Source organism: Erithacus rubecula (assembly GCF_903797595.1).
Source record: "Erithacus rubecula genome assembly, chromosome: 15".
Lineage (NCBI taxonomy): Eukaryota > Metazoa > Chordata > Aves > Passeriformes > Muscicapidae > Erithacus > Erithacus rubecula.
In genome coordinates, this window is record NC_136667.1 from 3,819,080 (window position 1) to 3,842,518 (window position 23,439).

General features: G+C 47.8%; 1 protein-coding gene and 1 long non-coding RNA gene across 5 annotated transcripts; one reads left to right on the top strand and one right to left on the bottom strand.

Annotated features, from left to right (window-relative positions):
* Window positions 1-3,769: 3,769 nt before the first annotated feature.
* POF1B (POF1B actin binding protein) lies at window positions 3,770-20,749 on the top strand. Of its 3 annotated transcripts, XR_013776059.1 has the most exons (16): window positions 3,776-4,153; window positions 9,214-9,252; window positions 9,577-9,678; window positions 11,099-11,266; window positions 12,179-12,309; window positions 13,264-13,291; window positions 14,101-14,175; window positions 16,138-16,230; window positions 16,842-16,955; window positions 17,098-17,250; window positions 17,365-17,475; window positions 18,075-18,203; window positions 18,478-18,551; window positions 18,639-18,753; window positions 19,784-20,349; window positions 20,491-20,749. XR_013776059.1 is itself a non-coding variant. In XM_079319202.1 (15 exons), exons 1-15 carry the CDS (start codon window positions 3,809-3,811, stop codon window positions 19,787-19,789), a joined length of 1,683 nt encoding a protein of 560 aa, XP_079175328.1. In that variant the 5' UTR covers window positions 3,776-3,808; the 3' UTR covers window positions 19,790-20,749. The 3 variants fall into 3 exon arrangements, 2 of the variants coding, with proteins under 2 accessions (XP_079175327.1, XP_079175328.1); XM_079319202.1 differs by having other exon boundaries at window positions 19,784-20,749; XM_079319201.1 differs by lacking the exons at window positions 19,784-20,349; window positions 20,491-20,749 and having other exon boundaries at window positions 3,770-4,153; window positions 18,639-18,972.
* Window positions 13,564-23,352, bottom strand: LOC306808543. Of its 2 annotated transcripts, none has more exons than XR_013776060.1 (5): window positions 22,718-23,352; window positions 22,328-22,405; window positions 21,242-21,315; window positions 19,914-20,001; window positions 13,564-13,823 (listed from the first exon to the last, which is right to left on the bottom strand). It is a non-coding gene; the product is annotated as an uncharacterized lncRNA (long non-coding RNA). The 2 variants fall into 2 exon arrangements; XR_013776061.1 differs by lacking the exon at window positions 13,564-13,823 and adding an exon at window positions 19,097-19,670.
* Window positions 23,353-23,439: the final 87 nt, after the last annotated feature.

Sequence of the window (23,439 nt, forward strand, 5' to 3'; positions counted from 1 at the left end):
TGCAGAGCCAGCACTCCAACACTCCACAGGAGTTCCACACCTCTGCTCAGTGCCCATCTGTTGTTTCCATCCTGCTGCTGCTCCTCTACACCCCCTCTGCCCCAGCCTGGAGCCCAGAGAGCAGAATCTGCTGGTACCAGGCACAGCCACAAAGCCTGACCTGCAAAACCGGCCTGTGACCATCCTGAGTAATTTTTGCCACAAACACACACTTCTGAACAGAGCTCTGTTTTCAAAAGCCAGAGATGGATTTGTGATTTGAAGAGCCAGTCCCAGACATCTGCTCTTGTCTGAAAATGCCTCAGATCATCTCTGGCCATTCCTGTGCCCAGCCTTAGCTGGTGCAGGAGCAGAGCCCTGCAGCCAGGCTGTCCCCAGCCTCTGCAGGAGGAGAGGACACCTTGCTTTGATTCCCTCTGCCAGGTGCAGTCCCACCACCACACAGCCCCACCCAGGCAGCCCAGGGTTAACAGGAACAAAGTGGGGACACTGGGCTACTGGATCAGGTCATCTGGGATGAACTGGGGGCACTGGGCTATCTCTGCAGGCTGGCACCTTCCTCCAAACCTCAGGTGCAGGATGGCTCTGCCCTCAAAGGGAGGATCACACAAACACAGCCTCTGCTAACAGCTGCTTCTGACTTCACTCCCAGCTCTAAAGCCTTCCTTCAGCTGAAAGCAGATTTTTATCTGCCTCATCAAGTTGCTTATAGGGTGCTGCTGCCTGCCAGGCTTAACCCTTTGTGCCTCCGTCCTTCAGAGAGCTTCCCAGCCCCATAAATAATGTAAGTATAAATGTTGTAAACACTGTTCCTGGTCACGGTCTTCCCAAGGGAGTATTTTTCTATTTTGTATCAAAGCAGTTTTGTTCCTTGTAGCTCCAGCTGTCACAGCCAGAATTCCAGAGCAGGTAACACCCTGCACACCCCAGTGCAGCACATCCCAGGGCTTGGATGTACATGGAATTTTGGTCACATTAGAATTCAGCAGCTTTGTTTGAGGCTCTTTTCATTACCTGTACAGATCACCATGCATGTATTACTTACTGTTGTTATTTATGACTCCAATAATCCTCACCACATCTACAAAGCTTCCGGAAGCTGTTGTGTATTTCCATCACAATGGGATGACTTGGGGCCTGCTTTCTGCTGACCCTGGTAGAAACTTCTTTATTAAGCAGGGCAACGTGCTGCATGCAGGTAACATTCCTGAGCTGGCATCCAACAGTGTTCCCACATTTTATATTACAGCACCTTTTTCCCCCAAGGAGTATTACTGCAGTTTCTGTAGTTTCCTACTGGAGCACGAGACGCTTTCTTATGGTTTGTGTAAAACTGAGGCTGTTGTAATCATATTTTACTGCTTTCCAAGAAATGTTCTTTTTAAAATTGTTGGTTAGAAGCCACTTAGAGCTTTTCCAAGCTGTTGAAGCAAGAATGAGGTTTTACGACAAAATTTTCTTTGCATTTAGTTGCTTTGTAACCAGTGGGATAGAATTTACCTGAAATGCTTTTTATAAACACTCCTATGTAAAGCAGAGTGTCTGTTTGGGTTTAATGCCTGGAGGAAAAGTGAAACTTTATGTATGTGATGAATGTCTCCAGATGTCACCGTGCCTTAAAATACTGGATTGTTGTAGGCACTCACCCTAAAACCCACACCTTTCCAAATGCCTGTTGAGCAGATTTGGTAAATGCTTTTTAATTTCAGAGACAGAGCTTTCAGTGAATGACCAGTGTAGAACAGTGCAGAAGGCATTGCTCCATCACCCCACAGGTGTTTTGCATGGTAATATATAAATCAGTTTTTATTCTGTGTGACTGAGGCTATGTGGCCTTACAGCACAGTTACATGTAGGGGAAATAAACTGACAAAATTAAGAATTTCAGGTTTGTCATTAAGAAGAATATTCATTACATAAGATTCTACAATTATGTTATTGCTACATGACCTTGCAGCATGTCATGTTATGTTATGTTCTTAGTTAGGGCTTGCCTGACGCTGCCAGAGAAATCCAACTCAAAATATGCTGGACTGAGAAACCAAGTTCACATTCTTCTCAGCAGAGTGAGATTTTGAATAATAACAAACTCCATCCTTTCTAGATGAGGACCATGTGATATTCCATATGTAATGATGAGAATGACAGGACAAGGGGGAATGGCTTTCCACTGACAGAGGGTGAGATTAGATGGGATACTGGGAAAAATTCTTCCCTTTGAGGCTGGTGAGGCCCTGGCACAAGTTGCCCAGAACTGCTATGGCTTTTCCATTCCTGGAAGTGTCCAAGGCCAGGTTGGACAGGGCTTGGAGCAACCTGGGATAGTGGAAAGAATTCCTGCCCATGTCAGAAGGTGGAACTGGATGGGGTCTAAGGTTCCTTTCAACCCAAACTGTGCTGGGACGCTCAGAGCAGTTGGTCACTGCCAACAGCCTGTGCTCTGCGGTGCAGGTGCAGGGATGCAGGGATGCTGTGCAGGGATGCAGGGATGCAGGGATGCAGTGTAGGGATGCAGTGTAGGGGTGCAGGGATGCAGTGTAGGGATGCAGTGTAGGGATGCAGGGATGCAGTGCAGGGATGCAGTGCAGGGATGCAGGGATGCAGTGTAGGGGTGCAGGGATGCAGTGCAGGGATGCAGTGCAGGGATGCAGGGATGCAGTGTAGGGGTGCAGGGATGCAGGGATGCAGGGATGCAGTGTAGGGATGCAGGGATGCAGTGCAGGGATGCAGGGATGCAGTATAGGGGTGCAGGGATGCAGGGATGCAGTGCAGGGGTGCAGTGTAGGGATGCAGTGTAGGGATGCAGTGTAGGGATGCAGGGATGCAGTGCAGGGATGCAGTGCAGGGATGCAGTGTAGGGGTGCAGGGATGCAGGGATGCAGGGATGCAGTGCAGGGGTGCAGGGATGCAGTGTAGGGGTGCAGGGATGCAGGGATGCAGTGCAGGGGTGCAGGGATGCAGTGCAGGGGTGCAGGGATGCAGTGTAGGGATGCAGGGATGCAGTGCAGGGGTGCAGGGATGCAGTGCAGGGATGCAGGGATGCAGTGCAGGGATGCAGTGCAGGGATGCAGTGCAGGGATGCAGGGATGCAGTGTAGGGGTGCAGGGATGCAGGGATGCAGGGATGCAGTGCAGGGATGCAGGTACAGAACGAGCTCCTTTCCTGGGCAGAGCCTCCTGCGAGCCGGCAAAAGCGACCGCGGCTTCTGCGGGAGGGAAAGGCTCTGTGGCCAAGTTCACAACCTCCCGTGAAATGAACATTTAAATTCCTTTGAGCAACAGGTAACTATGAGTTTACACTCCCCCTACACCTGGTGTAAAGAGAACAATAGCACAGGGGTATTGAACAGCGTGGGGTTTCGCTTTTCTCCCAGTGCTTGGTGCTGTACCGGGAGCGTGGAGCCCGTTCTGGGCAGGTGTCGGTGCGGGTGCCGAAATAGGTGCCGGTATCGATCTCGGTGTCGGTGCCGGTATTGATGTCGGTGCCAGTGCCGGTATTGATGTCGGTGCCGGTGCCGGTATAGATCTCGGTGCTGGTGTCAGTGTTGATGTCGGTGTCGGTATTGATGTCGGTGCCGGTATCGATCTCGGTGCCGGTGCCGGTATAGATCTCGGTGCTGGTGTCAGTGTTGATGTCGGTGTCGGTATTGATGTCGCTGCCGGTATTGATGTCGGTGCCGGTATTGATGTCGCTGCCGGTGCGGCAGCCGGCCCGGCCGGGGCGGGGTGGGGCCGGGGCTCCCCGCCCAAGGTGCGGCCGCGCAGGTAAAGCCGGAGCGGCCCCGCCGCGGCCCCGCAGTCCCGCCGCGATGTTCGGGGCGCAGCAGCAGCTGCAGCCGCCCGCGCTGCCCCCGCACCTCCCGCAGCAGCAGCAGCAGCAGCAGCAGCAGCAGCATTACTACCGGCGGCAGCAGCACTACAGCACGCTGCCCGCCCGCCGGGCCTGCCCCGAGCCGCCGGCCTGCCCCGAGCCGCCGCCGTGCCCGGAGCCGCCGCGGCCGCTGCCCTGCCTGGACCCCGCTCCGCACCCGCAGCAGGACGTGCCCTACGACCGGCTCCGCACCTACGGGCCGGGCTGCCGCCGGGTCAGCACCTCCTGCTCCTCCCGGGCCGCCTCGCCGCTGGACTGCGGCCACGGCTGCGACCCGCCTCAGGTACGACGGGCACGGGCCGGGCCGGGACCCGCCTGGGGTGAGGGGATGCTCCGGACCGGGACCGGGACACGGACCGGACCGGGACCCGCCTGGGGTGAGGGGATGCTCCGGACCGGGACCGGGACACGGACCGGACCGGGACCCGTCTGGGGTGAGGGGTGCTCCGGACCGGCACCGGGACACGGACCGGACCGGGACCCGCCTGGGGTGAGGGGATGCTCCGGACCGGCACCGGGACACGGACCGGACCCGCTGCCGCCCGGGCTGTCTTAGCCGGGTCCCGCCCCGGTGCGCTCGGGGGTCCCAGTGTCGGGACGGGTCCAGCCCCAGCCCCGGCCCCTCCGCTGCCCCGCGCGTTTCCCCACACGGCAGAGCCGCTGTGGCCGCTCCGGGCAGCCATCCCGGGCTGTTCCCGGCCATGCCAGCGGCCCCAGCGCGGTGTCACCGTTCCCCGTTCCCCTGGGAGCGCCGCCTTTGCCGGCTCCGTCCCCGCAGCTCGGCTGCCCTGGGGCGGCTCCTGCAGATCCCGCTCCCAGCCTGAGCGCTGATCAGCTCTGGGATCGCTGCTGCTCCCATTCAAACCGAGCTCAGGCGCTCAGTCCGCGGATGAGGTGCTGCAAAGCTCAGCAGGTTTGTTGTGTGTGTATCCAAGACATGGCTTGAAAGTTTTGGTGGAATTGAATGTCGTTTTAACACATGCAAATGGTATATTAAAACTAGAAACCAATGGTTTAAGAACAGATTTGACTGCAAAACCAGCAAGGAGATGGGGATTTATTCTCAAACCTTTTTTTCCTCATGCAGCAGAGTATCATTAACATCGATAGGATTGCTCTGCTGTACTCAAATGGCAATGCACATTTATTTCAAGCTGAACTCTTACTGAGTTTTCTTTCCTGTGTTATATTTACCTGTCAAAAAGAATCTGGATTAAGACTAATACAGGGTCTGAATTCCTTTCCAAGCAGTATTTGCATAGTTTGAGGGCTGCCTTCCTCTCCAGGATGGTTTATGTAAATCCTGGGAAGTGAGCGAGCAGCTGTGCTAATACAAGGACAAGAGGAAACAACCTCAAGTTGTGCTAGCAAAGGTTTAGGTTGGATATTAGGAAAAAATTCTTCATGGAATAGATGGTTAAACATTGGAACACACTGCCCAGGGAATTGGTGGACTGATCATCCTGGAAGTGTTAAAAAATGTGTGGATGTGGCACTTGAGGACATGGTTGAGTGGTAGCCTTGGCACTCGATAATCTTGGTGAGTTTTCCAGCCTGAATGAGTCTGTGATAATATTGGCTTTGTAGGAGCTGGTAATAGCAGAGCCATTCCCTCTGTATCCTTAATCCTCTTTTGCAAGATGTAGGGCAGGAGTGTAAACACAGGTCTCTCACCTCCCAGATAAGTGATCTGCTCAGCTAGGCTGGATGATAGTCTGGATTGAGTTAATTAATTAAATATTCATTGGCATAAACACTGCAGTCCCAGGCTTCCTCTGCCTAGATAAGTATGTGAACAAGGATTACAGACTCAAATGCTGTCACTGCTCTATGGAAGTTGTTTAATTTTCAACATCTGTTTTAGTCACTGAATCCATTATGTCCTGCTGATGAAAACTAATTTCTTGCTGAAGTGTTTTGCTGGACGAGACTTTAAAGACAAGAGGGTGTAGCTCAGTCAGGCTCTGTGTGGGTTGCAGTTTCAGTGGTGGAGAAGGAAGGCGCCTAATACAGATTATTAGGAAGTTATTAAAGCAGAAAACAGTAATAAACAGGGAAGTCAGCTGGGAGGAGGCAGAAGTATTTGGTGCTGAATGGGAGTTGCCAGAGAGAAGCCCTGGGAGGGGTGCAGGACATTCCCAGAGAGTGGATCAGTCGCCCTTTGAGCCCATTGTGTAGGGCCACATGAAGTGAATAAGGGGCTGGTACCAAACTCACTCTGTGTTTGTTGTAACAGGAGAATCTGGGGTTAGTGGCAGCCCAGAGCTGCAGTTTCAGCTCTGCACTGCTGCTAAAGCAAAGGGCTGTCTTTGAGCAATATTTAATTTGCTTCTGCAGAGTTTGTGTGGATTAGCAACAAGAATCCTGTACATCCCTGCTGGTGCAGTGCTAGTGCCCAGCCATGTGGCTGGGGTGTGCTCCTGTGTTTGTGTACACTTCTAATGAGCTGGAGAGAGGGAGAATTTGAAACTGGTGTGTGCACAGAGCACATGTGCTGACACTTTTTGTGGTTCAGGATTCAGGGTTTTTAACTTTCTTGGTGTAACTCTGTTTTGTCCTTAGAGTAATTCACAGCAATTTTTGCTCTGCTTGATCTAAATGAGAAGTGTTTGGAATAAATTCCCTTCCAGTGTGGGTTATGTGTATGAATCCCTTCTCCATGGTCATGAAAAGATAATTTATGAAGTGGTACATATAAAACATTTGCAGAGGGGAAAACCCTGACTCTGTAGAGGTCCTCTGTCCATGAGAGAATCTTTGGGAGTCAGGTGTTTGTGTGGCTGGGCTCAGTTCTGTGACGTGCAAAGGGCTCCCATGAAATGGTGTAATATTAACCAGCTTTAGGGCTGGTCTGTGTTGTAACACAGCCTGCCATTTCCCCATTTCACCTGCCAACTGGAACTCATAAATTATGAGCAGATGACTGGATTGCTTGTAATTAGCAAGACAATGTGTTGTGGATAAAGGCCTTTGACATAGATGAAATTCTCACTTTCATCTCTGGGTTGGCTGAAGCCAAGGGTAACCTGTTGAAATTTAAAAAAAGACTGAATTGATTGCTTCTACATAAAATTGGCACACAGTGAGGATAAATCTAGCAAATGCTTATTCTAAAATTAAAACATTTTATTTAAAAATCTTAAAGATTAGCAGAAATGTTTACAGAATTTTTAGTGTTACCTTTTTTAATTCTCCTTATAAGCCCCATGGCAGGGGGTTGGAAGGGGAAGAACTTCAAAATCCTTTCCAACCCAAAGCATTCTGTGATTCTGTAAAACAGACCCAGACTAACTGTCATAAATTCCAAACCCAGTCATGCCTCTGAAACCCACAACAGCACTGGGCTTTCCCTTTGCAATCCCACCTTCCCTTTCCTTCTCCCAGTTAGAAAATGCTGCATCTCCAAACACTGCACCTTTGCTTGGGGAGAGCAGCCTGAGCTACACCCCTTGGGAATGCTGGAAAATGGGAACAGCCTGAGATCCTTTCCATGGCAGTGTCCCCAGTGCTGGGGACAGCTCCAGAGCCCTGGAGGTGGCAGCTCCTTGTGCAGAGCCCCGAGCTGTGTGTGGGCAGTCCAGGCTGGCACAGACACAGCAATTCTGCCTCTTGGTCCCCTCCCAGCCTGTGCCAGTCCAGCCTGCTCTGCTGGAATGGGAGAAAGGGCAGGCAAATCTGTGTTTGTAAAGCAGTTCTTTGAAAATAAAAGAGTTTGGGTAACTCAAAAATAAGCATAATTTTATCCAGGCAAAGCATTCTTAGGTTCTGTATAATATTGCATCTACAATGAGACTGTCCTGTGAATATTACAAAGATGTGTTTCACCCTAAAATGCTCCAGACTGCTGCATTGTGGGTTTATTCCTTGGAGACACCCTGGATGTGAATCCTCCCTAGGTTCTGAGTTAGTCCTGGCACGTTTGTCCAGCCTTTCAGTGAGTTCCAGGGCTGTTGTTCAGTGTCACACAATGGCTGTGTGCTGTCCCTGTGTGGAATGAAGCTGTCCCATGGCTCTGGTGTCACAGCTCCAGCACAGGCACCGTGCTCAGGCTGTGCCTGCCCTGGGACCAGTGGCCATTCCTTTGCTGAGTATTTCACTTTTCAGTTCCAGTTCTGCAGGTGCAGCATTGGGCTGCATGTTCCACCTCTCTGTGCTGTCTTTTCTCTGTGTTGTGTCCCCAGAGCCCTGCTGGCACATGGGCTGGCAGCAGCACTGAGCAGCTCCCCAAATTTCTGCAACAGTTTTAATTTTGAAATTTCCTAATTACTCTGACTGCTGCAAAAACAGTTTCTTTTTTACTTCTGTTTCTCTTTCCTGGTGCTGTTATGATTCACTCTTGGGAGGTTTGGAAAACTGCTCCAGGCTTCCTAAACTTATGCAACAGTTGACAGGAACCTGACCTACTTCAGACCTGCTCTCACCTGGCTGAGAGTGTCTGAGACTGAACTGCAACAACATAAACTTCCCCCTGGCTTTGGGGAAGAAATGATTCATTATGAAAATTGGAGGTTTGTGCTGGGAGGGAGAATAAATAGTGTGCTGTAAACTGACAGATTGCCCAGTCCTTAGACTGGGTTCAGTGGGAGCTCTGCTTGTTTGGGTAAGGACCTGGAGGGGAAGAGTTGGAGCAATGTATGATTTATTAGAACTGGTGGAGGACAGTGTCTTCAACTGCTTCTAGACAGAGCTGGGGCAAAACCTGAGGAAATCTACTTGAAAGCAAAGCTGCTGCCAGGGACAGATTTTTGTAATTTAAAGAGGCACATCTCATTTTTCATTGAGGAATGTGCAGATGCTCCAGGTGAGCATCATTCCCAAAGGTGGCAGCTGTGGAGTTGTGTGCACTGGATGTGACCCAGTGGGTTGTTGGGCAGCTCCTCTACCTGTTCACTTCTGAGTTTAAGCAAAATCCAAATTTTCATACCTTGGTGAGACACAGAGTATGATGCATCTCCATCTGCTCCAGCTGAATTTGATGTGTAGTGTGAAAAATTGAAAATAAGAGATGGACTGGAACACGGGATCCAGGAAGCCTCAACCAGCTTTGGTTTGTAGCCTGTTCTGCTGCACTTACAGAAAACATGGACTCATTCACTCAGACCAGCGAGAGGGGATTGAGAAAAACCCAGCTCTTAAAATGCAGTGATGGATTGTGTTCTGCTGTGCTCTACATGAACCAATTCCCTTGGGGTGTGAAGGCCCTGGGTTTAAAACATCTCCAGGTGATTGTGGCCAGTGGATCCCAAAGTATTTACAGCCAATGTCCACACTGAGGTTCCTCTGCCAGAAAAGGTGCTGGAGTTGAAGTGCAGTAACCTCTGAGCCCTTTTTCCTTCCCTGCAGGGCACCATTCGCAGGATCATTATCGAGAACCCGGATCAGGTGAGGAAACTGTGCTGGGCTTCCCCAGCTCCTCCTCGGGGTGATCAACACTGAGAAAACACAGCTCCCACCTCTGAGGCTGGGAGATGGAATTGAGAGGCACTGAAGACACTGCAGAATGGCCATTCCCACCTCTCAACACTTAAATCTTTGTTAATAGTGATTAATTACTGTATTTGTTTCACACAATGGACACACACTCACACATTCACATCATAAAGGACATCACATAGCTTTAAATTATCCATTTTTAGTCAAAATTACCCTAATCTTGAGTTTGCTGTTTCACAAAATTTAAGAATTTTTTATTTACTTGTTTTACAGGAGCCATTATCCCCTTTTCTTAGAGGGGCCAGTTTCTCTCCTGGAAATAATGTCATTTATGAAAAGACAATAAGAAAATATGAGCTGTTAAATCCTCTCCAAGTAAGTTGGGTGTTTATATTATCTATTGTTGGTAGCAGAAAATTGATGTTTCTGGGTTGGGTTGGTTTTGGGTTTTTTCCTTATTTTTGTTAGGAGTAGCTGCCAACCTGAGAACTGCCTTGTTGTGATCTAGGACACATTCAAAGAAAATGGAGCAATATTTAAGGAGAGCAGAAGGTGGAATATTTGCTGTGTTTTTCCTAAGAATTTTTTATTATCTGACAATGAAAACTGCTGTTGTATCTCTAATACTGTCAGTCTATATCAGAATAGTGGCTGTGAATTATTTTCTTGCAGTAGCTTTACAACAGAACAACCAAGATAGATTTTTATAAAAAAAAAAAAAAAACCTCACAATTTTTTTTTACTAACTCTCGAAAAATGTATGTCAAACCTGTCTCCAGTTTCATCTCACAATTGGTGTTTTGTCAATAGCAAAATTAATGCTCCATTTTTTTTCTCTGAAACATTTCCATCAAAAAAGAAAAAATGAAATTTAAAATATCTCAGAGTAATTTGCCTGAGGTTTTTTTACTTTGTTTTGTAAAACAATTTTTCATGCCTATCTAATCTCTGAAGTGGACAGGGAAAAAAATGTAATTATAAATAATAGCTTCTTTCTTTCTGCAAATGATGTGCAAAGAAAATAATGAAAAATTATGTTTATCCCTGTAAACCATAGTTTTACTTCTGGTTTTTGTTACCTGGGCTATGTTTAGATTTAGGAATCAGGAATGTAGTTTTAAAGGAAGTTTTCACGTATAATGGGACATCCACCTTGGGAAAGGTTTTTCACCTGGTTTCTCACTGACACCTATTAAAACTGGAAGAAAAATTGGTGAATTACAACCTTGGAATACAAAAGTGGGAGACAAACTCGCATTCAGTTAGGTATAAAACCAATTTTATTTGGATTATTAAAACATCTGGAAGCACCACCAGCACTGCCAGTCACAGTCACATTGGCCAGAGAGGTCAATTCCCTGTCTGTGCAGTGTCCAGCACCAACAGGTTCTTTTATATCCCAGAGAGGAATTTCCCTCTCTGTGCAGTGTCCAGCACTAACAGGTTCTTTTATATCCCAGACAGGAATTTCCCTCTCTGTGCAGTGTCCAGCACTAACAGGTCCTTCCCTGTTCAGGAGAGGCATTTCCAGGTGTGCCTGGCAGAGCAGTGCCCGCTGCTCTGCTCACCCAGCAGTGCCGCAGACACGTTTCATTAATAATTGAGTTTAATTCCCCACTCTGTACAGTGTCCAGCATTAACAGATCCTCCCTGTTCCAGGAGAGGCATTTCCAGGTGTGCCTGGCAGAGCAGTGCCCGCTGCTCCGCTCACCCAGCAGTGCCGCAGACACGTTTCATTAACAATCGAGGTTTATTCCCCACCCTGTGCAGCGCTAACGGGTCCTTCTCCCGCCAGGAGCGGCAGTTCCCGCAGTGCCCGGCGGAGCCGTGCCCGCAGTGCCCGCCGCCCCCGCAGCAGTGCCGGCAGACACAGACGGGCTCTCCCTGCGAGCTGTGCCCGGGCCCGGGCGGTGACGAGTGCCGGGCACACCCCGTCAGGAGGGGCGCGGCGCCCCCCGAGCTGGTGAGGGCTGCGCTTTGTTCTGGGCGCGGTTTGTTCTCAGGCAGAGGCGAAACTCCGGGAGTGAGCGAGTTTATGGCTCTGCAGTCTGCAGGATTTGTTGGACTCTGAGCGCCGCAGCCTTGTCTGCGTGTCTGTCTGGGGCTGTCTGGGTTTTCACAGGTGCTGTTGGGGGGAAAGGCTGTTTGAGGAATTGTATTTCTCCTTGTCACAGACCTGTGCCCAGGTGTGCACTGGGATCAGCCCGTGGTGTTTAACTGTGCTCAGTCTCACCGGGCTGTTTGGTTGTGTTTTTCTTTACCCATCAATTCAGTCGGGTTTCGCCTGTCAGTCTGAGGGATGCACAGCCTCTGCTTTGCGAGGAAACATGCATTGCTCTGTAACCTCAGCAAACATAGGCTCAGGGTTCCTCTCCTCCCATGCTGATCAAACAGGGCTTCAAATATATTTCAATTTGATGCAAAAGTTGTTGACACGGATTCAGTGGAAGCACAAAAGGAGCTTCCTGGTGTTCCTGTAGCCTGTTGGTGCAGCTGGGGAGGGAGTGCAGCAGGTCCCTCCTGTGCACCCAGTCGGTGTTTGGGTGACAAACACCCTGGGGACCTTGGTCTCAGACTGTGCAGAACCTTCTGGAGCCTGACACTCCCATCAGGCAGCTCAGGACACTCAATTTGGGCTGTGTTCCCATAGAGCAGAGGACACTGCTGTGGAAGAGGTACTTGGCCTGTTTCTTATAGTTCTAAAGGAAGTCATTCCTCTCTGTAGAGTTTATTGAAAACCAGCAGACATAGAAGACAAGACTCCCTACCAAGAAAAGTGTAAATAAGTGCAAATTACTAGAACAGTCAGACCCAAATGCTTGTAGCATTTTGATCCTGGGAAGGGGTGCTGTTCTGATGTGCTGCCTGTGTCCAGGTGAGCTGCCCCCAGGACAGCCCTGAGCAGCTGGACTGTCGCTTCTTTGGGGAGCTGCTGGCCGAGCTGCACCGCAAGAGCACCGACCTGTACAGCTGCCTGCTGCAGCACGTGGAGAAGATTGGGACAAGGTACTGCCACTGGATCTGTCCCTCCTGCCCCAGGCATCAGCACTGCACAGCTGACAGTGCTGTTGGTGAATTGTGCTCTTTGTTTCTTCCTGACAGCTAGAATTGACTGAATGTTTTACGCATTCATCTGAGTTGCAAGTAACTGAGGTATTAGAAATGCTGTAAGCCAAGGAAATTTATTGAATTTGATGCTTAAGAATTGTGTAGCCCATATGTGTTTGTACATTGAGCAAACAAGAACTTACAGCACACTCTGACATGTATTTCATGACACAATTCTATTGCTGTGTCCTGAAGAAACAACCCAAACATCCAAATTTTCTCTGTCCTGTTGTGATGTTGTCATGGATTAAAGGACAGCCATCACCAGGCACAAAGTTCAGTCTCTACATCCAAATGAACATTAAACATGTTTTCTGCAGAGCCCTGCAGACCATCTGTGGGAATAAATGAGTCACAGCAGGCAGTGAGCACAATCTCCCCCTTCCCTCCCAATCACCCTCATTCTTCTTCCTCACTCCCCATCTTGTCTGGTGCTTTCCAAGGTCACTGAATAAGGAAAGTGATCCTGTAGCAGGGGGAAAAAAGGGATTTTAACCATCACAGAAATGCTGAAAGTGCCAAGTCAACATTTGGGGCAGGGCAGTGCATTGCAGCAGAGTTGTGGGCAAACCATTACCCAGGCAATTAAGGGAGTAATTGGGTTAGCTGCCCATAATTGGGATAACTGCCCAAAGGACTGGGGATAGCCAGCCTGTGTTAGCCCTGCTCCTGCAGGACTCCAGCCTCCCCAGGAATTCCTCCACAGGGGGAAGGTCATGACTCTTCAGCTGATAAAGACCTTTCTTGCTCTGTATTGCCCAGATAATCTTTCAGTGCTGAATACAGGCCTGAACCCTGACAGTTCTCAAGCAGCTTGCAGTTAACAGATCCTTGAATTTTTGTGTTTTTCAGGAACCACGACATCGAATTCACGTGCCAGGTAAGGCCAGGCTGTCCCCTGACACCAGTGGGAGGAGGGTTCAAGCAAATTTAGCCAAATGAAGGAGGCTGGTCTTTGTTAGTTAATGCTTCCTGCTTGGTAGAATCATTCAGAGCCTGAAAACTACTGCCAGGCAGCTATTTGCAAATGTGGTAATAATGAAAGGAAACTTCAGGAACTTGCATTATTCCAGTCTGAGAGTGAAAATCTGGAAGTCTCTCCTGCTGTTGCACTAATGGTTTCAGTGGAAGATGACTTGCACAGGTACCTGTATTTTTACAGTGTGTTTTTTGCAAAGGCTCTTTCACTCCCTGGCCAGTGAAGCTGCTGCTGAGCAGCAGGTGCTGCTCAGGCATTCAGTGTGAATGGAGCAGAAATACCTGTGCAGGGCTCACCTGCAGGAAGCAAAGGCCACTGAATCCTGGCAGCATCTCCTGGTGGTCATCTGGGGTTTATTGGCAGCCCATTCAGAAACACCAGGTTTTCCCCATCATAAACTGCTGGGAGTTGTTGTAGCATCAGCTGTTAATTCCTGAGACAGGATTGGTTTGAATAGTGCTTTTAAATGTTAAATTTAAGGATTTGAATATATGCTTCATGTATCATTTTATCTCACTTTGTACATGCCCCACATATAAAAGACTTTGGAAGTTTTCTGGATAGACTTTGATCTATTTTTGTTCTTATTTGCCTTGTACTAAGAGTGTTTTTCATAGCAGAGCTGTGTAATTAATGAAGAAACCACATTGCTATCTACCAGGCAAAATTCTTAATCAAGATGTCTCCCCTTTCCTCCCTTCTTTGCTTAGACTGAAGATATTGAAGAATTAATTCCCAAAGGACTGTCTGAGGCAACAAAGCAGCAGATTCGTTATCTCCTCCAGGTATGGGAGGCTGGGAGCAGCAGGAGCTGCTCACACAGCAGGGCTTGGTACACAGCACCCTTCACTCTGCATTCCCTCATCCCATTGTTTCCAGAGGGAAGGGGGTGGAATGGTGGCTTTAAGGGAAGTGCCACAGTCCACTTGTGTGTTTTAAGCTGAGTTTTTGCTGGGGCTTTCCTGCAGTTTCACTGGAAACTGTCTTGGCTTTGGACCACTGACAGGAGAACAGAGACCTTTCATCTTTGTGTTGTGCATTAAGGCTTTACTTTAAAAGCCAAACACAAATAGGAGGTGCTAAAAACCCAGAAGCAGAGCCTGAATCCCACCTGCTCCCAGCCCAACCCTATGGCTGGGCATGGAGCAGGGAGGGAGCTGAAGAACCAGCCCAGGACAAAACCCTTTACACCTGAACCACAACAGGAATGGTTCCATTTGTTGCTGAATGCCAAAAGCACAGCTCAGCACTCAGAGCTGTCTTTGTCAGGCAGGTGTGTCAGAGCAGGATCCAGAGCAGCCTCAGCAGGAGTGTCCTGATCTGGGCTCCCTCAGGTAGGGGGAGGGTGATCCTACCTGGGAGCTGCACCTTGGAATCATTTCCTGGTAAAAAAAGTCCAATGGAAAGAAGTTGGGAAGGAGCAGCCTGGTCTGAGTTAGCAGCTGCCCTGCTGTGACCTCCCCCATCCCTTCCAGCTGGAATTCCTCTGTGCTTCTCTTACAAGGAAGATGGACACCAACCCCCCAGATATTCCATGGGCTGATGCTGGCACACTGTCCTGGGAGGCTGGTTCAGCTCCAGGTGACAAAGCTGGAACAGGCATTTCCTGTTGTCTTTGTGTCCAGCTGGTTTTACATCCTCACAGCTGTGATTAGAAACTGCAGCCACAATGGCTTTTGGGGAAGCAGGTGTCAGGATCAGAGTGCTCTCAGAGCCCTTGGCCAGCAGGAGGAAAGGGTTTGCACAGCCCAGGACTTATGTTTTTATACTCTAAATTTCACCATTTGACAAAATTCCTTCTCTCAAACTACTCAATAGTGTATTACACAATAAAACCAACAAAACCATAGGTGAAATTTAAATTCTGCTTTAATTTCAAAACAAACAAAAAGGTGAGTTACACTAGGAATGAAGTCTCAGTCTCATGGCACCAGTGGGGATAAAGCCCCCTGTGGACAGAGAGCAGGAGAGCTCATTCATCCAACCCACAGGAGGGTTTCACTTTTGTCTGGACAGGAAAAAAAACACAGATTTTGCACAGAATATTCAAGAGAGTCACAACTTGAGCAGTTATTTTGTGTATCCAAGTCCATTTTTCTTTTAAATATTGTAAAAGTATCATGAAATGCAACAATTTATGTTTTTACCTGAATCAATACCCAGCTATTAGAGGCTTTAAAATTAACATTCCAAAGGAATATTGGACTGTGGTCACTTCTGGTTTTTCTCTTTCATCCAGGTGACTCCTTTCATCTTTGGGATCTTTTTCCTTTTAAAGGGAGGGGTTGGCTGTATAAGCTTTTTTAATTTAAATTTTTACAGATGTTAATTAAATTCCCTCACCCTTGAGCCCAAAGCTTTGCCAGATCTCAAACATGACTCATCCCTCTGTGCCTTTTCAGGCAGGGCAGTAATTTTTAAAAATCACTGTAAGCACAAAGCTTTGAAAGCTTTGTGACATACGAACATATTTATTTTTCCCTTTATTGGTGTACAAAGGCAGTTGTTCCTTCTACTTTTAACAGTGTTGTCCTGTGTTACAAAGCAGAAATTGAACACTAGCACTTGCAGAACAAAGTGCAATGAAAATGTTTCCTGTAGAAACTGTGGGCACTTCAAAGGCTCTGCAATGGCTTTAGAAGTTACTGTCAGCTGTAAAGCAGTTTCTGTTATACTTCTTGTCAGGCATATTGTAAACAAAGCTGTTTAATTAATCCCAATTATCCTTTTAATTTCTCCCCTCCCAGATGAGAGCGACGTCGGACAAATCCCTGAGACTTGTGCTTTCCACCTTCAAGAATCTGCGTGAGGAGCTCTGCCATTTGCAGGATGACCTGGGGGTGAGTCCTGTTCCTCCCTGCCCACAGCTCATCCAGCTGTGTCCAGGGCTGCCATTCCAGCTGTGGCTGTGCTGGTGGCAGTGGCTGCCCTGGCAGTGCCTCAGGGGGGCTGGATGGACACGGGTGGCTTTGGCAGCTCCAGAGGTTCTCAGCCATCCCAGCCCTGTGGCTGTGGATGCAGGCAGCAAATTCCTGCTGGGGAAGCAGAAGTGTTCTCCACAGCAGCCCAAGTGATCAGCACTGCTGGGAAAGTGACAGCACTGTCCTGGAAAATGCAAGGTTCAGGGAGGAGTTTGAACTTGAGCACAGAACAAGGAGTCTGTGCAGTAGGCTTAGTTTTGGGGTGGGTTTTGTTTGTTTGGGTGTTTTGTTGGCTTCTATTTAAATTGTTTCTGGGACAGACTGGAAGGGCAGTGTCCAGGCTCCCAGCACAAAGCCACAGGCACTAGAGTATGTGCTGTGTACCTAAACCCCAAACTCTCAATCAACTTGAGCATTCTCTCAGTTCTAAGACATCCCTTTATTAATGACTGAGTGTGATGCACTTTATGGGAAGAGTTTACTGAAAAAATGCAGCTTTTGACTGTCAACTTTTGACTTTTGTCCTGCAGAAGCTGGAAACTGACAATGTCTTGCTGAAGAAGGATTTGGCTTTTAAGGATTCTCAAGTAAAGGAATATGAAACAATGCTGGCTTCTCTGAGGGAGAACAACCGTCAGCAGCAGGTGAATCGAGAGATTTTCAGTGTCACTCCAGGCAGCCAAAATGGGGGCAATTTGCTGATTTTTGGGTACTCTGAGTAACTGCTGCCTGCTGTGTGGTGCTCCCCTGAGGAATCCCTTGTGCTCATTGCCCCTGTGCTTTCAGCAAGGGCTGAGGGACAGCACTGCCAGGTGCCGCTCGCTGGAGGAGCAGCTGCTGTCCCTGCGGCTCAGCGAGGGCGACAGGGAGTGCCAGCTGAAGGAGCTGGAGTACAGCAAGAGGGCCCTGGAGCAGGAGATCCAGAGCCTCAAGCTGCAGGTGAGGCCTCACCTGGCTGGGTGCAGAAGCTGAGTCCCAGACTAGGAGGGCTCAGTGTAGGAAAACTGATGATGGGAACTGCCTTTGCACAGTCAAAACGTGTTTGTGCTGCAGAGCTGCTCCAGCCCCAGCCTGCAGACCACGACGGACGAGCTCTCCAGCCGCTACGTGGAGATGATCAACAGCCTGAGGGAGGACAAGGACAGGGAGATCCGCAGCCTCAGGGTGAGAGGGGCTGCTGGCACTGCCTGCAGCAGGGACAGCTGTCCTGCACCTACAGCAGCACACAGCTGCCACTGGCACTTCTTGGCTCTATCCTGCCTGGGCAGTTACTTTACTTACACACTGCTGATGGTTTGAAACCTAAACTGTAATTTAAGAAACTCAGCTGTTCTTTACATGAAAAAAATAGGGATCTATCTGATTAGCAGGCTGTCTAAAAGGATATTTTGTGTGTCTTGATAATATAAGAACTTAGTGAAAAGACACTTAATGGGAAACAAAAATAAATCCCAGTCACAGCTGTATGTAGGAAATGTCTCTCATGGCAATCAGTGGTAACAAAGTATCCAACCCTAAAAGCCAATTCAACTGTTCAGTGTTGGTTTAGCTTTAGAATTATAAAATCATTAAATTAATACTGGGTAGCATTCAGTCTAATTAGCACTTTCTGACTTTCCTGTGTGGCTCAACTTCCTGACCTGAAAATCCCTGGGTGTCACTGATGATGGTGTTAATGAAATGCCAGCCCTGGAGCCCTGGGTCTGTGCTGAGGGGCTCTGCCCAGACCCCCCACACCTGAGAGCTCCTGCCTTGTTCTGCAGTCCCAGCTGTGCCAGTTCCAGCAGGACATCACCAGGAGAGAGGGGAGCAACAGTGACTTGCAAATGAGGCTGCACGAACTGACATCACTGCTGGAGGACAAGGAGGCTTTTATTAAACAACAGCAAGAGGTAAAATAATACAAGTTATTTCTCTTCTAAGGGTTTTTGTGTTTAGGCCTCCATGTACTGTGTAGGTGGAACCTTACAGGAAGTCCCTTTTCCTCTCCTGGCTCAGGAAAGGGGGTTAGCATTTGTTCTAACTGAATGCTGTTCTCTGCCAGCCTTCTGGAAGGGCAGTTTCAGACTGTTGAGACAAATTTCTGCTAATATTTTGTTGTGGCTTTAGTGAACTGATACTTCAAAAGCTTTACTTCACATCAGTGTTTGCTTTTGGTTTTCTCAGGAGCTCTTCAGACTGAAGCATGAGAAGTTATCTGGCAGTCAGTCCCCTGGGGTGACAGCCATCATCACTAAAAAGTAATGTGTTATTCACCTTTTTAAAAAACATCATTTGGTCTTGCCTTTGTTTAGGCTCTGTTAAGTAATCTGTTCAACTCTCTGCAGGTACAGGAACCAGTATCCTATTCTGGGTCTCCTGTCTGATGACTACAAGGTCACATCACCTGTCAATAAATCACAAACCATTGTAATTGAGAGGACTGGGGAAATCTGGAAACACGTAAGTTTTCCAGGAGATGGACTGTTCCCTCTGCAATCCTTAAGTGTTCAATTTAACTTCAAAGCAACTATTACCCAAACTGAGATCCAAGGGATGCCCTTGTGGTAATTTAACTGCAAGAAGCAAAGTGACTGACTGCAGCCAGGGAATTGTCCTGGCTCTTGGGTGCAGGCACTAATTGGTGGGTGTGGTACAAATAAAATCTTTTGTTGTTCTCTCTGGCACGTAATTACCCTGAACAAAAGCAGCAGCGTTGCTCTAACCCCGGCCCCGGGGTGTTGCTGTGCTGGGCAGGTAGGAGGGACTGTGTCCTGCCGTGCTCTCAGGTGAGGAGGGATTTGGGAGGGCTGCATTAGGAACATTAATGACTCCAAGCTATTACTAAAACATACAAAGCACACATCCCTGAAACTCCCCTTGAGCCAGGGCAGTGACAAACCCAGGAATGCAGAAGAGTGGTGACATTTTAAGGAGTGATTCAGAGTAAAAACAGAAAACAGGGCTGCAGAAGCTATTTCTGTTACAGGCAGGGCTCGTGGTGCCGAGTCTGGCTACAAGGTAAAGGCTGCAGAAATGGCAGGGTGGCCACGCAGGGGTGGTGGTGGCTGCAGGCACAAGGTCACAGCAGCACCTGGACACAACCATGGGGGGACACAGCCAGGGGACAGTTCTGTGCCAGCCTGAGCAGCTGCAAGTAACACACCTTGCATGCTCCTTAAGGGGACCTTGCCTGCAGCAGGATTGAGAAAGAAAAAGGCTCGGGTCACTGGCAAAGAGCAGAGTTTTATTACTGATCCCTAAACCTCAGCCAGGTGCATTGCAACCTAGTGAAATGTCAAGCAATGAAACATCAATAGAGAAACGAAAAATTAAAGTGTTTGATACAGAGGAAAGGCTCACTGGTCCCCTTGGACACTCTACAAGAGAAAACAAGTAGGTAATTAAATGAGATGCTTTATGGGAGGTAGTTTTGTTTCATAACAGAAACAGGTTTGTGTGTTTCTTCTAACAAGCTGCTTGTTTCTTTTAGGAATGAGAGAAATCTCAGAGCTTCTCCAAGGAGTTCACAACCACTAAAACTGCTTTACTTTCTGCTCTTCTGCATCCAAAAAAGGTTCAGTCTGATAGTGAGGAAGGCTGGGAAAACATTAAGGACTCACTTTTCCCTCGGAAGAGTGGGATGCTCTCCCTCTGTGGACTTCAGCTGTTCTTGACTGGCTCCTGCCCTTCAGCCAGTCCTGAGGCAATCTAGGAGACAAAATGAAAACACCTGAACCTTTTTCCTCTTGGTCCTTGCAGCCATGTTCTGTCTCCTCGTGCTGAGAGTGGGAATGACCCCGATGTCAGTCCCACCCCTCCCAGTGCAGAGCCACGGGCTGCATGGGAACTTCAAAAATACCTCACTGGGAACTGCTCCTTACCTTCCACCTGCCTCTGTCTGGGAAGCTTGGACACAAGGGACAAAACTTACAGCACACCCAGCTTGTGACCTGGCAAATGCCAGCAGGACCCAGTTCACTGAAGGGCTGGGCCAAGGCTCATTTTAGAGAATGTTTCTGACCTCAGAGGTGATGTATTTTCAGCCCCAAACCAGCTGTAAGTATTTATTTGCTGTGCTTCAAATTTTCAAGAACTTGGTATATTTTTATATAGAAGAACTTTGTACAAAAATAACTCATGGACTAATAAATTTCCTTATCAGACTAACCTGCCATTTACAATTTCTGCTCCTTGCAGGACCACAGAAATTCTTTCAAACTGATTTGGTGTTCATGATTCAGTAGTTGTCTGAGCAGCACAGCACAGAGACTCACAGGGCAAGTTTGCAATGCTGCAATCCAAAGGTGCTCTTCTATGGTGGGGTTCTTGCTTTGCTTTCCTGCTGCAGCCATGTATTTCTGTTCCAGATAATGGAGACCCTAGGCAATGTTTAATGGGGAAACAATGCTGGAGGCTACCTGTAACCATGAAATAAACCCAAGTCTAACTCTCTGCATCATTGTCTGTCTGTCCTGGAAACATCTTGTGTACAGCTGGAGGGGGTGGTGGTGTCTTGTTCCCTCTCCATGAATCCTTACAAGTGAAGGAAAAGGGCTGGCTCCCTTTTCTGGCTGCTGCTGCCAGCTCTCCTCAGGTGCTGCTGGATGTCCAGCTGGCCTTGTGCTCTTCAGGCCTGGGCAAAGAGCCACGAGTAAAACCTGTTCCTGCTGCTGCTCTTTGAGTGTGTCCAGCCTGAGACAGGGCTGCAGTTTCTGTGTGGCTTCACAGAAAGATTTTAATGAGTTAAATACCTCATTTGAATGAGGAGGGCCTTGCCCCTCTGCATTCAGTAATTATTCTAAAACAGATTCTAAAGCAAGCCCTTTTCTGCAGAGCAGTGAATAAAAAGTTTTAGCTACACTGTCAGCAAAAGACTTTTGCTGATCTTAAACACAAAAAGGACTAACATATGAAGAGCCCCATGTTTGTTTAATACCATCAGAGTTACCTGTGCAGGTGTCTGGGTGCAGGTGCTCCTTGCTCTCCCAGCAGGGCCAGGGGTTTCCCACAGCTCAGATGAAGCTACAAAGAGCAGAAATGGGAGTTGTTAATGGCCAGAGCTGCTGCTGGCTCATCCCAGCCATGGATGTGCAGAGCAGCCCCTCAGTGACACCAGTCTGTGTCTGGCACAGCACAGGGCACACAGGGAACTCCCTTAGGGAGGGACAGGGCTCAGACCAGGAGCTGCTGGGTGTGGTGAGACAATTCCATGGCAAAGGTCACCACCAGGCAAATGCATTTTTCAAATCCAGCTGATCAGCCCAGTGCAAAACCATTCTGGAGCAGCCAGCAAAGCTGCAGCCTGCTGAGAAAAAGCTCAGGCTGCTGCTCAGGCCAGCCAGCTCTCTGTCCTGGGGGAGCAAGGACAACTCCTCAAAGAGTCTGAAGATCACCAGACCCTGCAAATGCTACAGAGCAGAGGCTGTAACTCCACTTTGTACTCACAGAAAACACAAAGCAATGAATGGTTGTCAAAAAGCTAAATTAAGACTAGAAGATAAAGCATATGGCCATTTATTTATAGGCTGGTTTTGTTTTCAAGCAATGTGTACTTAAAAAGCAAATTTAGTATATCTTACTATGAAGTACCTGTTACTGTGGGCTCAGCTGTCCCTTCTTTGTTGTGGAACTGGAACTGATTTATCTCATGTGGTTTCTGCTGGAGTTTATAGAAACTCATTTTCTCATTTACTCAGCTCTGTAAATCCTGGTAAGAAGAATCTTACTTTAGCTCATTTCCCACCTCACTTTCAAGTAGGTCCACCATGTCTTCTACACTTTTTTTTAGGAACAAATTAAAAAAAAGTCAGATACTATTTACTTTATATAATTACCACAATATACATTCTGTCTTTACCTGCCAGAATGCAGAGTCTTGTTTTGCACTGAAAAAGAAAAAACTGTCTTTTTTTGACTGACATTTCTGCAGTATTGAGGTTTCTCTGCCTGAGCTGTAAAATAAAAGCCAAGGAGAGCCCTGGCTGGGAAATCCCTGACAGCTCCAGCAGCCTCCAGCCCACACCCAGTACCTCACCTTCACCTCCAGAGTTCTGCTGCAGCTCTTCCGTGTTTCCTCTCTCATTTATTACCTTTAATTGTGGGCAGTTGAAACCTGAGGAAAGAAAAACACAGCTGATGATCAGGATATGAGTCACTCTGAACTGCACCTGTCAGCCCAATAAAAAGCTGCACCAAACAGCTCTGACATTTCAGAGCAAGCCCTGCACACCTTTGTGAGGCTCTGCTTGCTCAAGCACCTGTCACAGCTCTCAAATATTTACTGGGAAAGGGCACTGAGAAGGATTTGGGATTCAGGTAGCATTTTATCTTTGCATTTCAGAAGATTTAAAACACCACTTCCTAGTAAAAGCTTATATCAAGAACAGCAACTGCCCTCCTGCTTTGATACAGAACAATTAATTACCTGATTATTTGTAGGGTGGGAAAATGAGCCAGCACAGCCATGGGCAGAGTCAGGGATCATCTTCAGGTTCTGAAGAAACTCCTTCACTCCATGTATTCAACACAACACTCAGGAACAAAGCACTGACATTGTCAGAAATCCACAACTTTAAATCACTAAGATTTCTTCCCTTCCGACCCTGGGCATTCAAGGAAAAGCAGCAACAAAACCCAGATGAATTCATTCCTGTCTGCTTAATTTCTGCAAAGGCTGCAAGTTCAGAGGCTCAAAGCCCGTTGGAAATCCTCCATGAAGGATTCATTTAAGTGCACATCTTCTTCTTCAGCTTTTGAATCTGTCACTGATGTTGTAATTCAGGTATTCTAAAAAGACAGAGAATTTAGGATAGCAGTGCTTTCAGTATTTCATTCTGCAAACTGTTCTGTTACACAGGTAAAAAGATGAAAACCTACCTGGGTTTTCCCAAAATACGTGAGAAGTTTTTTATTCTCTTAAAGGAAAAAAAAAAAAAATCAAAGGAATGTCAGTATCACATTTGATGATTATTTTAGAAATAAGCAAAACAAACAAATCCATTACCTGTAAGTCCAAAGGATTAAATCAAACCCAATGTTCTCTCCTCAACAGTCTGACAGACAGACCTGCAGTAACCTGTTTACTTGAAATGTGATTACATATTAATTAGTGAAAAATGCAATTAAAAACATCAGATGAATTTACAG